The sequence below is a fragment of the Dromiciops gliroides genome, chromosome 2 (genome assembly GCF_019393635.1).
Source record: "Dromiciops gliroides isolate mDroGli1 chromosome 2, mDroGli1.pri, whole genome shotgun sequence".
Lineage (NCBI taxonomy): Eukaryota > Metazoa > Chordata > Mammalia > Microbiotheria > Microbiotheriidae > Dromiciops > Dromiciops gliroides.
In genome coordinates, this window is record NC_057862.1 from 423,738,366 (window position 1) to 423,754,280 (window position 15,915).

The 15,915-nt window shown below is 37.8% G+C and overlaps 1 protein-coding gene across 1 annotated transcript in view; it reads right to left on the minus strand.

The window, feature by feature from the left end:
• GAPVD1 (GTPase activating protein and VPS9 domains 1) overlaps window positions 1–3,067 on the minus strand; it is a 68,300-nt gene extending 65,233 nt beyond the window's left edge. Inside the window, 13 exon segments of the mRNA XM_043982031.1 lie at window positions 1,159–1,200; window positions 1,203–1,400; window positions 1,402–1,425; window positions 1,427–1,489; window positions 1,492–1,640; window positions 1,643–1,687; window positions 1,690–1,881; window positions 1,884–1,966; window positions 1,968–2,006; window positions 2,882–2,901; window positions 2,903–2,977; window positions 2,979–3,043; window positions 3,046–3,067. Coding sequence (XP_043837966.1) covers window positions 1,159–1,200; window positions 1,203–1,400; window positions 1,402–1,425; window positions 1,427–1,489; window positions 1,492–1,640; window positions 1,643–1,687; window positions 1,690–1,881; window positions 1,884–1,966; window positions 1,968–2,006; window positions 2,882–2,901; window positions 2,903–2,977; window positions 2,979–3,043; window positions 3,046–3,067 — 1,017 coding nt within the window.
• Window positions 3,068–15,915: the final 12,848 nt, after the last annotated feature.

Genomic DNA, 15,915 nt, shown 5'->3' on the forward strand with positions numbered 1-15,915 from the left:
GTGATGGCAGTTAACTAACATTGATGAAATCACAGCGTTTTCTTAAGTATAATGAATAATCAACTAGAATGAAATTTAAGGAAAAGAGATGGCAGAGATAATATTTTACCTCAGAAAACTGCCAAATAAATTATATTGATGTCCAATATCATAATATAATAGGAAAAAAAGAACAACCAGATTTCAAGTCTGAAGGTCCATTCTCAAATTCTGGGCTTAATGACCCTCTCAGACACTTAATAGGTGTGAGAAGCTGAGCAAGTTACTTAATCTCTCTTAAACTCCATTTTCTTTATCTGTAAAATGAAGATAATAATAGCACCTATTTCAAAGAGTTGTTGTGAGACTCAAATGAGGTAATTTATGTACAGAGTTTTGCAAACCTTAAAGCATCACATATAAATGCTAGCTATTACCGTAGTGGTTAGAGTATAGATCCGAATTCAAGAAGACCAGTGTTTAAATCCAGGCAAAAGCACTGAGTAGTTGTGTGACCCTAGATAAGTCACTTACCTGTATCTCTCAGTTTCCTTATCTGTAAAATGGAGATAATAATAGCACCTACCTCCCAAGGTTGTTTGTGAGGATAAAACAATAATATATGTGTAAAGCACTTTGAAGACATTAAAGCACTATGTAAATGCTAGTTAGCTACCTACCTTATAGGGTTAGGGTGAGGAGTAAATGATCATATATGTAAAACACTACTGAAATATCAGTAGTGATCATTATAATTTTTTTCATAATTCTTAGAAATAATCATGTTAAAATCAGTCCATAGGGGCAGCTAGGTGGCGCAGTGGATAGAGCACCAGCCCTGGAGTCAGGAGTACCTGAGTTCAAATCCAACCTCAGACACTTAACATTTACTAGCTATGTGACCCTGGGCAAGTCACTTAATCCCAATTGCCCCACAAAAAAAAAAAAACCAACAACAACAAACAAACAAACAAATCAGTCCATAGAGGCAGCTAGATGGCGCAGTGGATAGACCACCAGCCCTGGAGTTCAGGAGTACCTGAGTTCAAATCTGGCCTCAGACACTTAACACTTACTAGCTGTGTGACCCTGGGCAAGTCACTTAACCCCAATTGCCTCATTAAAAAAAAAAAAACAGTCCATAGAAGATTGCACGTCTTATTAAGTTATCAGAAATACATACCGCATCAAATTAATCTTGCCCACCTCATTTATGGGAGCCATTCAGAAATTATTCCATACTGTTCTGGGTTGACAATTGCAGGGCAAATGAAGCAGGCCAAGAGGAGATCAGTACACATTGCCCTTACTTCCCCTACTCAAGCCTATCTTACACAGGAAGAGTGTCTTATACATTGTGATACAATCCACCGCAAACTATGGGGAAAGCAGTATGTGTTCTGTTTGAGATAGCCAATAAACCTTGTTCACCAAGGCCACCAGCTTGGGATTCATTCAAGTCCACCATCTCTTGGACCTTTTGTCTAAAGCTCTCTGAACCCCTCTCTCCCCAAAAGCTTTTCCTGTTGGGATGGGAGAGAACCTCTCAATCAACTTGTTTGGATCTGTTTCCAGATGATCTTCATCTTCAACTAGCAATTGCATGATTGGCTCATGTAATGTTGCTGTGAGGAAGAGTTTAGCAGAAAAGAGTCCTTCAGAAATAGCTTGAATAAAATGCTGAATGCACAAGTGCCTCTCCTCAAAGACGCCTAGGGTTGTCACTTTCTTTGAGTTCAAATTCAATCAGGTATCGCAAAACCTGAAGGAGGTAACTCTCATCTTCTTGCATGATACAGTTGCCATAAAGAGAGGTAAAAACAGTGTGGATAACACTCTGAGTGTTATCCTGGTTCAGTTTCTCTCCAGCAACCAAAGAGGAGGCAATGAGTCGAGGGTTTCCCTTAACCTATTTAAGAATTCTCCATAGTAAGTCTCTTGAAATCCCAGCTGCTTATATCCATCAACAAACTGTGTATCTCCAAGATCTTGGCATGTGGCAACATTCAGCAGGGGAAGCTTCAGCACTAGAAAACACATAAAATACTCATCAAATCCCACTGAAATAGGTTAGTAATGTCTTCATTTATCAAGGAATATCATCTGAAGTTGCTAAAACCATTTTAAGCCTTTTAGCATTTGACTCAATAAGACCACACACATCAATGGTGGTAGGGTGGAACTTCCAAGTTATAAAGTGTGATTTAAAAAGAAAGAGTATGGAGTACTGGCAGCTACTACATACATCTGTTCTCTCTGATATGAGATGAATTTAAATCAATCATTAGTCAACCAATAAGCATTAATGAGTTACCTAAAATAACATAGGCCATTACCTATCACTTATGAAAATGAAATTAAAAGAGACAATATCAAATTAGGGCCATATGAACTTTTATTGTTGTTGTTTTTTTTGTTGCTATTTCTTTTAATTCTAAACTTACTGAACATTTCTACATACAAAAAAAAACATTTCTACATACAAAGTAGATCATATAAACTCACCAATAAGCCAAAATTACAGAGCAAGTACTAAAGAAGAGATAAAGCAATCGCATAGTGGTATACAAAAAGGGATATTTTTTAATGTGACTGTGTAAATGCCAATATCTCCATGAAATTCAACTCTCCATGATCTGTAAGCATTTATTCTATGAAGAGTGAAGCATGTGTGCTACAGCAGAGGCTCAAGTCTTAAGGAGAGAGTAAAACAGAAGAGCACAAGTTTAGGGCTGGCATGGAACAACCAGTTCCATTGCTATGCCTGCAAAACCATCTTGACACTGACAAAGAGAGTATTAGTGACATCTCTAGAGCATAGTCATTGGGCATGCCATGCAATTTGAAGTGGAAGAGAATTAGTGTGTGTCATAGATGTTAAAAACTCAAATACAATTTATACCTTGTTATGATAAGTCTGTCCCAAGTTAATTCTCTGCTGCTTGGCAATCCATGCTGTGCGGTACAACTTTTCAGCAGTCTTAAGCACATCTGCATTTTAGTCTCTGGATGAGTTGTTTCTCTGAATTCACATAGAGTCGTTCCTGCTTAAGGTGATGAGCCAAGTGTGAATATCGAGCTTCACCATCTTCAAATGTGGAAGAAGTATACAGGTGAACACTAAAGAGAAAACAAGATACATTTTTTAAAATGTTATGGTACCATTTGCAACTTTTAGCCAGCTCATATTTCTTAAAACATGTATAATGAAGAGAGGTGCATAATGAGGTAGAAAGAGCACTGAATCAGAAATCAAAAGACCATGGTTCGAGTTCCACCTCCTCTACTTAATGACTGTGTAAGTCATTTAACCTCTCTGAGTTATCAGACTTAGGTGATGAATTAGGTAGTTTGCTGAACTTCTTGTTCTCTTTTTTTATTCTACTTTTTATTCTATTACAAGTTATAGCTTACTGGTTGGGAGGATAGAGGAAGGATGTGTTCAGAAATAAAAGTGATACAAAAACAAAAAGACCAATCAAATACTTTAAGACATAAGAATTTTGTAACAACAATAACTAACACATTTACTGACTTCTCTCTGCTAAAAAGAGAGACTGTTTCATGGAGAGGAATTTTTTTATTTAAACCAATGAACTACATAGAGGCAGCTTGATGGTGAAGTGGATAGAGCTCTGGCCTCAAGTCAGGAAGACTCATCTTCCTGAGTTCAAATCTGGTCTCAGACACTTTACTAGCTATGTGAGCCAGGATAAGTCACACCCTGTTTTGCCTCAGTTTCCTCGTCTGTAAAATGACCTGGAGAAGGAAATGTCAAAATCACTCCAGTAACTTTGCCAAGAAAAACCTCAAATGGAATCACGAAGGGTCAGGACACAACTGAATGACTGAACAAAAACCACAACATGAATTGCATAGAAAAGAAAGAAGGCTAAAGGAAAAACAAAAAGAACAGCTTTGAAAATTACATGTTGATTTTCTTATGTACTTTTTGAAAAGTAAGTCTACATGAGGGGCAGCTAGGTGCACAGTGGATAAAGCAGCAGTCCTGGATTCAGGAGGACCTGAGTTCAAATCCAGCCTCAGATACTTGACACTGGCTGTGTGACCCTTGGGCAAGTCACTTAACCCTCATTGCCCCCAAACACACACACACCACACACCACACACACACACACAAGTAAATCTAATGTAAGAGATATTTGCAGCTTCATATACATCCTCTTTCTATTCTACTATGTATATAAAAAATTCTCATTTTATTTGGTGTTTGAGTTCTGAATTTTGTTACAAATTCCCCCAAAAGCTTTAAAAATGTTAAAAAATCAAACTAAACTATAACTGAGCTCTATATCTTAATTGTGCAAACTCACAGAATCTCAGAATTCAATATTTTGCTAAGATCCAAAGACAATGAATCAGAGGATTTAAAACCAGAAAGGTCTTTTGAGATCATCTAACATAACTCAATTTACAGATGAGTTAAATAAAGGCCCAATGATGACAGGATTTGCCCACGGTCACAGATTAAATAAGTAGCAGAACAATAATTGAATCTGAGCCTTTTAGTGCTCAGTGTACTCTTTTGTGATCCAGTGTGCTCTTTCTACTATTCCATAATCAGAGTTTACTATGGCTATGCCTGCAAAGAGCTACAAGTTTCACCACATGAGTGAACTGACCAATCTGATTGTTTTGGCTACTGTCTAGTTGAGGTAGCTAGTGATGCAATGGATAGAGCAATGGGTTGTGGATTCAGAAAGATCCTAGTTCAAATTTGGTCTCAGTCACTAGCACGATCCTGGGCAAGTCATTCTGTCAGCCCACTGTAAAATAGAGATAATAAGAGCACCTACCTCCCAGGATTGTGAGGATCAAGTGAGATAATATTTATAAAACACTTTAGCACAGTATGTGGTACACAGTAGGTGTTTAATAAATACTTGTTGCTTTCCTCTTCCTTCCTTATGGAACACTGAATTTGGGGAATCAGAAAAGCACATTCAAGAATACCTAGACATCACAAATTACCATACTACCATGGGTATTCTACACGACCTCTGATTAATCCCAGTTTCTTTACTTGTAAAATAGGGCTATTTCCTTATATAGTCATCTCTCCCTTCTTCATATCTCAAAACCACTTCATAACTTCATAGATTACTTCTTTTATTCCATATCTCACAAACCCTTTTCTTTCCAAAGGCAAACCCTTTCTATTTCCTTATAGTATGTCCAATCAGTCATTCATTCACTCTCTAATTTTCAATCTCCATCTATATACTGGTTTCTTCTACACTGACTACAAATATACTCGGTCTTATCTATACTTTTAAAAAATTCCTTGACCCCACTATGCCCACAAGATACTGTCCTGGAATACTCCTCAATTCCTACAAGGAGTAATTATACTCACTAGTTCTACTTCCTCACAACCTATTCACTACTCAATCTTTGCAATCCATCTTCCAACCTTACCACCACTGAAAATTCTTAATTAATCACGTACTTTTCCCCTGCTAAATCTAAGCCTTTGCTCAGTCTTCATATTCCTTGTTTGTCTGCAGCAACTGGTGTAAGTGACTAGTGACACCCTTGATTTTGTTCTCAACTTCAAGCTTCCTAGAGAGATCATGTTCAGAATTTTTTCATGGTTTATTGCTTCCCAATAGTTAATTTTTTTTAATCAATACAACTTATTTTAACATAGCAAATGCTTTCCTGACCAAGTATATTCCCAAAAAGTTATGCAAAATGGATTAATAGAATAATTGTGAATAACTGTAGTTTACTTATTGTTAATGGAAACTTGATTCATCATACCAACATTGTCTGCTGTATTTAACTTGAGTTTTATTGCCTTTTACTGGCTGTAGTAACATGCAGTCCTTCACTTTGCTTTCTTCACTCTGGATCATTTCCACAAATTTTCACAACTTCCTCTAAATTCTTCATATACATCATTCTTTGTGACCCAATGATGTTTCAATTTGTTGTTAAAACATAATTTATTCAGCCATTCCCCTCTCAATGGACACATATTTCAGTTCTAGCTGTTATTACAAATAGTGTTGCTATGACTATTTTGTAAACCCAGTAATAACACCTTCTTTCTTCTTCCACCTTCCTCCTTTGATTTTACCTGATCCTATGAATCCAGTAAGGTATACAAAATGAGGGAAGTGACAGTCCTTCCGTCCAGATCAGATCACAACTGAAACTCAGCTCTCGATGACATATTTTAGAAAGGACTTCAATAAGCTAGAGAGATTCTAAAGAAGGATAACCAAGATGATAAAAGGATTACATGATAACTTTTCAAGTATGTAAAGAGCTGTCACACGCAGAAGTTTTAACAATCACAAAACAACGAAAAATGAATACTACAAAATTACAAAAAAACTTAGCCCCAAAGAAGTGATGTGAGAAGACACCTCCTTTCTCTCCCCCAAGCTCGTGCAAAGGTTAAGGGGTGGGGGAAAGATCCATGATGTGGTCAAGATTTCTATTTTCACCATACTAAGCAGTGTTGTTGATTTTTTTCTTCCTCTTTTCCTTTTTGCTTTAATTTTTTTGTTGTTGTTATAAGGGATAGTTTTCTAAGAGGAAGAAAAGAGCTAGAAATTTTGGTAATATAAACAAATCTATCAACAAAATATGCTTTAAAAAAAAAGAAAGAAAAGAGGTTAGTAATTTGTTCTGTTTGTTCTGTTCAGAGGTAGGAACTAGGAATAATGGGTAGAAGTTGCAGAGGCAAATTGAAGTTTGTTGTAAAACTTGCCTCAAAACTCTTCCCTCACCAAAGCATAACCTTGGAGGGACCCACATTTAAGTGCCAAGAAAGGGATAAGGCACTATAAAAGGTGGCAGATAAGGATAATGAGAGTTCTAGGAGAAAAACTGTGAGACTGAATGATAAGGATAAAATGGTCAATACTATATTCTAAAAATAGCTTTTTGACTGTGTGGTGACTGGAATATAATAAATATTAACTCTTATTAAAACTGAAATAAAAATATTTACCACTGGAGGGAAAAAACTTCTTCCCTCCCTGATCCATCCTCTGAACAGCTGCCAAAGTAATATTCCTAAAACATTGATATGACCATGTTATTCCCCTGCTCAATAAACTCAAGTGCTCCCTATTCTCTCTAACATAAAAAACAAATTCCTTGTCTAGCATTTAAAGTCCTTCATCATCAAATGGTTCCAACCTACCCTATTCTACATTACCTTTCACATGCCCGACAATTCATTCAAACTGGACTTCACACATGACATTTCATCTCCATCCTCTGTGACCTGCACTGGCTGTCCCCCCACTCACCCCATTCCTTAAATAAACTCACTCTGTATCCTATCCTCTTTTAAGTCTCAAGCTTCCTTAGAAACGCAACTCAAAGTAACAGGAATATTGTGAGATGATCAACTGTGATAGACTTAGTTAGCTCTTCTCAGCAATACAATGATCCAAGACAATTCCAAAGGACTCATGATGGGAAATGCTCTCCACATCCAGAAAGAAGAACTGTGGAATCTGAATACAGATTGAACCATACTGTTTCTAATTTGTTTGTGGGTTTTTTTTCTTTTTTGAGGTTTTTCCCTTTTGTTCTGATTCTTCTTTCATAATATGACTAATGCAGGTGGGGGGGAAAGAAACTCAACTCAAACACTACATGAGGCCTACCCGAATTCCATTTCCTATTAGTGCCTACATGCAAAATTATTTTATATTTGTTTTATATGTATTTTGTATAGCCGGAAAGGCAGCATAGTATAGTACAAAAATTCAGGGCCTGTGTTCAAATCTCACTCCAGACAAATAGAAAGTGCCAAACTGCATTGATAAGAGGGAGCTTCCTCATCAAAGAATTATCCATATCACAGGTGCAGTAAGTCCCTTTCCCCTACATAAAAACTTCTTAAACTGTGGGTCATGACCCCATATGGGGTCTTGTAACTCAATGTGAGGGTCACAAAAAATTTGGCAACAGTAAAAGGTTAGGCATACCTATTTTACATACCCAGGGTCACATAAAAATTTCTTGGGAGAAAAGGGTCTCCAGTGGAAAAAGTTTAAAAATCCCTGCACTATATTTTGTATATACTCATCTGTATGTTTCCCCCAACAGAGTGCAAGCTCTTTGAGGAAAGGAACTTTTCACTTTTGTCCTTATATTTCTAGGACAGTGCCTACCTAACACACAGATGCTTAATATATGCCTGTTGACTAAATGAGGGGAAAGTTCCGAATAATTACATCTATATAAAAGTGAAATAGATGCCTCAAGAGGTAGTGGGTTCCTTTTGACTACTGACCTTTGCTCTTTGTCCTTCATTTCCAAGAGGACCAATGACACCACAGGGTGATATCTTGACTTGAGTATGAATTGTGGTTAAGTAAGGTCACTCTCTCTTCCAGAGACATCAGAGTCCAGTGGCAAGACAAAAGTCAGGACGATTGTGATAGTCCAGGATGAACTGTATGGCCTTGGCAGCATTGATGCCCAACCAAGCTCTAAACACTCTACAGTCCCTGCTTCAACCACCACTGGAACAAATTGTTCTTATCATCCCATTCCACTGGGAGAAGTCTTCACTTACTTGGGATAGACATCCCACTAACTCACTGATGGGTTTGTGGCCCATAGGTTACCCTCAACCTTGTTTAGCCCATCTGTGAAGAAGTTTTACTGAAAGCTGTGCATGCTACAGCTTTTGGAGCCACAGGTAAGTGTTGGGTAAAGATGGACACCAAAGGTGGATAAGCAGTCCTGAAAAGGGCTCAGCAAGCCCTCACACCAGAGGAACTAGTACTTCTTGAATACCCCATATAGGCCTTTAAGCTAATGCTAGATGATGACTTGCTGGGCATATCGAAAAATGGATTCTACATACTGGTACAGGGTGAACTGATCTCTCAGATCCCTTCAAACCATAAAATTCTGTGATTCCATGACTCTTCTAACTATATACCCAATCCTAATCCCCTGAAATTCAGTCCAACAAGTCAAATGCTTACTAGTCTCTTCCATATCAATGTCCTCCAAGCACCTCAAACAATATGTTCAATCAATCAGCACTTATTAAATACTTACTATGTACCAGGCAATATGCTAGTGAGACAGTTCCTACCTTCATGATCTCATTCTATTTGAAAATAAAAATATATATGGATAAGTAAATTAGAGATATATACTCGTTCAATAATATAGAATGGTACTAAAGGGAGTTGGAAGGAAAAACAAGGGAAATCAGAAAAGGCCTCTTGAAAGAGGTAGCTATCGAACTGAGCTTTGAAGGGAACTAGGGGTTTTAGGAGGCAGAAATGAGAAGGAAAGAACATACAAAGGATGAGATAGCCTGTGCAAAGGGACTAAGGTAGAAGAAAAAATATCATGTACAGTGAATAGCAAGTAGGTCAGTACAGCAGGAACATTAAATGAATAAAGGGAACAAATGCGTAATGAATGCAGAAAGTCAGGCTGAAATCAGACTGAGAAAGGCTCTAAATGCCAAAGAGACCTGTCTGTATTTTACCTCAGAAGCAAGAGGGAGCCATTAAAGCTTAAGGCAGTGAAGTAACATGTGCTTTAAATCGCAAAATCGCAATTATTGATACATTTGAAGAGCAAAGAAGATAGAAGCAGAGAAATTAACTAAAAGTCCAAAACTGAACTCATCCTCCCCTGGTAAACCTACCCTTCTCACAAACTTCTGTATTTCTCTTGATAGCACTCATCCTCCTAAGCACCTAGATCCCATTTTTTAGAATTAGCTTAAAACTTCTCTCTCTCTCTCTCTCTCTCTCTCTCTCTCTCTCTCTCTCTCTCTCTCTCTCTCTCTCTCTCTGCCCCCTCCCCTACATCTAACTAGTTGCCAAATTCTAATTATTCTACCTTTGCTTGCATTCTGCTGCAAATGCCCCTTCCTTTCCCTCATACTGTCAGCCTAGTCACATACAACTCACCAGGACAACTCAATAAGCCCATTTAGTTGTATTCCTCACTCTAATCTCTCCCCAGTCCAATCTACCCTTCACAAAGCTGCCAAAACTGTCTTCCTAATTTAGATCTCTATCTATATTACCTTTCCCAAACCTTCCTTCAGTGGCTCTCTAATTGCTTATAGGATAAAATACAAAGTCCCTATCCTAAAATTTTATGGCTCTCCATAATTTGATGCCAACTTTCCTGATTTATTTCACACTACTCTTCACACACCACACCTTCCAACTAAAATGGACAACGAACTATTCCTTGAATTTGATTTGCCATCACCCATGAATAAATGCAGATCACTTTTCATGCCTCAAATGCACTCAATTCTGCCTCTTAAAATCTTTCGAGGTTCAGCTCAAGCGCTACCTCTGCCAGGAATCCTTGTCCAAATTCCCTCTAGCTAAAATGGCTCAGAAAAAAAGAAAAAGAAAAAATAAATAAATAAAACAGCTCTCTCCCCTCTCAAATTTTCCTAATCATTTTCCCTGATCTCTTCTTTTTAACTTCACACAAAGCTTCATATTATCCTTATCTGTGTATACATTACAAGGATAGGGACCTGATTATGAAATTTCCTCTACCAATACAGGTCAGTATGTTCTCTGCTGTAAATACAACACAAATGTAATAAATGCTTGCTGAATTGAATTGTCAACTGTATAATGCCGTAAAAATAGGGATTACTTTACATATATATGTATATATCTGTACATATACATATACATATATAATTGCTATAGTGATTACTACCATGAAGGGACCATATTTAGAGCCATGACTCTGTATCTTTTAGTTTAAAAACCTTTCCTGAGCCTCAGTTTCTCCATCTGTAAAATGACAATGATAAAATTCCTACTACTTAACCTTACAGAAGTGTTAAAAGTAAACTACACATCACTTATAGAAGTTGGAGTTCTTTCCCAAAGATCTTGACAAATCAAAACACAATTTACCTCTTTGCTAATATCAACATCAGCAAGAAAGCGAAATGCCTATTTTTTATAGATCACTGTGTTAAGTACTGGAGAAATTCCAAATTTGAAAAAGCTAAGTGCAAAGATACCTTGAAAACTACTTAGCACAAATTAGTACCAGTAATGTAATCCCCTCTTTATTATCCTCAGCAGTTTTAAATATGGCATATTATTTCCAAGGCGTTTCTGGTCTAGAAAGAGATAGTTGTTTGGTTGGTTGGTTGTTGTTTTTTTTTTGGGGGGGGGGGATAGATCTTAAAAATACAAATTAAAGTCATCCAATCTCAAATTGTCAGAAGCATTAACAGACTAATATAAATACACCTAAGTATAAACATAAGCTTGCTTCTGACTTTTTAATAAAGTATGTAACAAGCAAATGAGATCATTTTCACCTGATCCGGGATTAAGCAAATCTTTTATCTTGTTCCATCCATAACTAGCATCCAAACTAGCAAGAATTTGTTTCAGAGAGATACAATGTAAAAATTCAAAAAAAAAAAAAAAGATCCCAGAGATGGTAACTTAATGTTTTCTAACAAGTCACTCAGAAATGTAATTCTCACCTATTTCACTCATCTGTTCTGTTAACCCATATGGTAACAGATCATAGTCTAAGTCAAAGAATGTTTTCTTTCAGTTCCACATAACTTGTCAGAAATTAAACATAGAAACTTTCGTCCTAATATAAAGCTACCTCAAATCTTCTACAGTCACAGTGTGCCCCAGAAACATCTGGTTAATTAAAGTAACACATAATTTGTTGTGTGTATGAACATATATACAAGGTGTTCCAAAGTTTTAGGGTCCATACATACATACATACACTTACATATGTACAAAGGTGTGTATCTTTTCATCTTAGAAAACTCAAATTAAGACAAGTGGGAGATTATGAAATTTTCATTTGAAAAAACCGGGGAAAATACAACTAAAACAATAGACAACAGACTCAAGATTCAAAAGAGTGTGACAGGCTAAACCAGTAGGATACCTATCAAAATCCTGAATCTGAATTTTTTAAAACAGATTTCACACGGCCCTGGAGTCAGGAGAACCTGAGTTCAAAACCAGCCTCAGACACTTAACATTTACTAACTGTGTGACCCTGGGCAAGTCACTTAACCCCAATTGCCTCACCAAAAAAAAAAAAACCAAACACCCCCCCAAACCCGATTTCACATAAACAAGATGAAGATATGTCTAGGAAGCAGTCTGAATGGAAAACAACAACATAGAAAAATACATCACACTGGGCACCAGAAATGATGTAGGGATGGATTTAATCAATCAAATTGATGATGAGGCGTCCCAAAGAATTACAAGACTCAGTGACTCAGTTTTCCAAGTTTTATTGAAAGACTGATGACCACAGGGAGAGCACCAGGTAGGTGTCTCCAATAGGGGATGAAAATGGTTATATTTATAGTGAGAAAAAGTAGGTTATCTTTTCATTATCTTAATCTCCTCCTTAAGGAGGTACTTGAGAGATCTTATCTTAATTTGGTCTTCCTAGGATCCTAAAACAACCCCGGAAGCAGGTACCTTTTTCCTTGGAGGTGTGTTTTGGGGGTTTACATGTCATAAGGTGAACCTAAGGACACATTTGGCTTTCTCTGTGCATGTTCCTAGAGACATGCTTAAACTTTTCAGACCCAGAGAGTCTCTGTGTTTTGGTATCTCTTTACTTAAGATCTGGTTTCTAGGTGTCCTGTCAACTAGGAATATTAATGGCTATTAATGGTTAATGGTCCCTGGTTACTGTTTTTGTTGATGGTAAGGGTTGACAGAGACTTGAACCCTCTTGGGTTCAGTACTGTTGATAAGAACACAAACCTTAGTTTCTCTATTAACCCTTTTAGGTACTATTAATAAGGACTCAAGCCTCAGTTCATTTGTTAACCCCTTTTTGCCTCCTCCATATCTCCTACAAAAAAATTTTATGAGTAGGAGCTGAATTTCTATGGTAGCTTACAACTCTTAAGAGATACATGATCATAAGATGACAGATTAATTTAAAACTAGAATCTCAGTGGTGTCAAAATCAAATGGAAATGGATCCTTGCAGCTACATAATGACTTAGAAAAATCACAAATTGCCATCATGTCATATTGCGGCTTTTTTTATTTTGTTAATATTTCCCAATTATAGATATCTCTGGCAGGCCCAGGCCGCCAGTTTAACCCTTCTGAAACAGGCAAATCCCCTCAGGTCCTTTGACTCCAAATACACCACTCTTTCCATTGTACTGCAATGCTTTCCACTGGTGATCCTCAGCTCACCAATAAAGACTATGCATTAAAGGGAGAATACCTACATTTTCCAGACTGCTTAGATGATACAAAAGCATTTACTTCATGTGTACCAAACAAAAATCTTTACTACCCTCACCCCCACTTTACATGAGAAAATGAAGATCAGAGGCAAACTATATTCTATGAATTTTGCAGGAGACAGAAAAATTCAAACTACAAGTGGTACCCTGGTAATCATCGGTACTTCCAGAAGGCACCAGTGGCAAAAATGATGAGTACCAAATGACTTTTTCCCATAAGGAATAATGTAAATTGAAATAATCCGTTTCTGGGGCAGCTAGGTGGCGCAGTGGATAGAGCACCAGCCCTGGAGTCAGGAGGACCTGAGTTCAAATCCGGCCTCAGACACTTAACACTTACTAGCTGTGTGACCCTGGGCAAGTCACTTAACTCCAACTGCCTCACTAAAAAAAAAAAAAAGAAAGAATACGTTTCTGAACTCCAGAAATTTCACATTTTACTTGGCAATTTATAAATTGACAGGGTTGTGGTTTTTGGGGGGGTTTTGGGGGGGTTTTTTGGTGGGGCAATGAGAGTTAAGTGACTTGCCCAGGGTCACACAGCTAGAAAGGGTCAAGGGTCTGAGGCCGGATTTGAACTCAGGTCCTCCTGAATCCGGGGCCAGTGCTTTATCCACTGTACCATCTAGCTGCCCCCACAGGGTTGTTTTTTGATACAAAACCTTAAAACTAGACAGACCTAAGTAATAAACAATGGTTAGATAAAATAAAATAAAATTTTACTTTACCACTCTCATCACAATTGAAGACTTACTGGGAAATAAAACCCTCAGCCTCTATATAGTCCCTAAACTCACTAACAAAAGTTTCGGCAGCTTCTTTGTTGGCACTGGTTGCCTCTCCATGCCTCACCACACTATGAATGCTAGTTCTCTTTTTAAATTTATCAAACCATCCATGACTAGCTTTAAACACTTTACTGCTTAGAGAGGATGTGGGAATACTGGAATGTTAATCCACTGTTGGTGGAGTTGTGAACTAATCCAACCAATCTGGAGAGCAATGTGGAATTATGTATATCCAAAGGGCTATAGAACTGTGCATACTGGGGGCAGCTGGGTGGCTCAGTAGATACAGCACCAACCCTGGATACAGGAGGGCCTGAGTTCAAATTTGACTCAGACATTTGACACTTCCTAGTTGTGTGAGTCTGGGCATGTCACTTAACCCTCACTGCCTTGCCCAAAAAAAAAAAAAAAAAGAACTGTGCATACCTTTTTATTCAGCAATACCACTGCTAGGTTTATATCCCAAAAAAGAGAAAAAAGACCTATTTGTACAAAAATATTTATAGCAACTCTTTTTGTGGTGCCTAAAGAACTGGAAATCAAAGGAATATCCATCAAAAGTTATGGTATATGATAGTGATAGAATATTACTGTGCTATAAGAAATGACAAGCAGGATGATTTCAGAAAGGCCTGGAAAGACTTGTATGAACTGATGTATAGTGAAGTGAACAGAACCAAGAGAATACTGTGCACAGAGACAGCAATATCGTTTGATGAAGAACTGTGAATGACAACTATTCTCAGCAATACTGACCCAAGACAATTCCAAAGGACTAATGATGAAGCATATTATCCATCTCCAGAGAAAACAACTGGTATTGATTGAACACAGACTGAAGTATGCTATTTTTCACTTTCTTTCATTTTTTTAATTCAATTTTTCTTGTACAAAATGACTAACACGATAATGTTTTCCATCACTGCACATGTATAACCTGTGATAAAATAATGGGATTTGGCAGACACCCAGGGGTCCCACTTGAGGACTGATTTGGAATTGATTGAATTGAGTGAGAACCTACTTAAGGGTGACTGGATGAAGACCACACCTGGCTGGCCCTGAGTGACTTCTTGTTCTCAGAGGCTGTGGACTACTGATGTCAGCAGGAGACCATTCTCAACCAATCAGCTTGAAGGACCTCCCCTTTTGGGGAGGGAGACAGGAACTAGGAATTGGAGGTTAGCTCACTGGATCTTCCTCTTTTTGTTGAGGAACGGCACGTGGTGGCAGACAGGGAAAAAAAAGGAGGGGCCCCCTTGTCATTCGGGACTTTGGCTTGGTGGGAGACAGAAAAGACAGAGAAAAAGAGGAAAGTAGATAGAAAGTAGATAGACTTTTCTGGTGTTACGGATCCCATGTGTTGCCTTTACTCTTTTTTTTTTGTTTTTTGTTTTTTTAAGTGAGGCAATTGGGGTTAAGCGACTTGCCCAGGGTCACACAGCTAGTAAGTGTCAAGTGTCTGAGGCCGGATTTGAACTCAGGTCCTCCTGACTCCAGGGCTGGTGCTCTATCCACTGCGCCACCTAGCTGCCCCTTGCCTTTACTCTTTAATAAATCCTTAAAAGCCTAAACTCTTGCTGAATTTATCAGTAATCTTAGCCAGTTTCTCTCCCACACTGGGGGCATGTTAGGACCCACATTTAGATTTTAAACATTACATTTAGATTTTAAACACCACAAAACTATATCTGATTGCTTATTGCCTCAAGGAGGAGGGAAGGGAGGAAAGGAAGGATAAAATTTGAAACTCAAAATTATAAATAAAAATATTTATTATTTAAAAGAAAGAAGAAGAAATAGTAGTCCTGGACCTGAAGCTGTATCTGGGGCAAGGGGCAGGAATAGAAGCAGAAAGCAGCTATGTGGCTC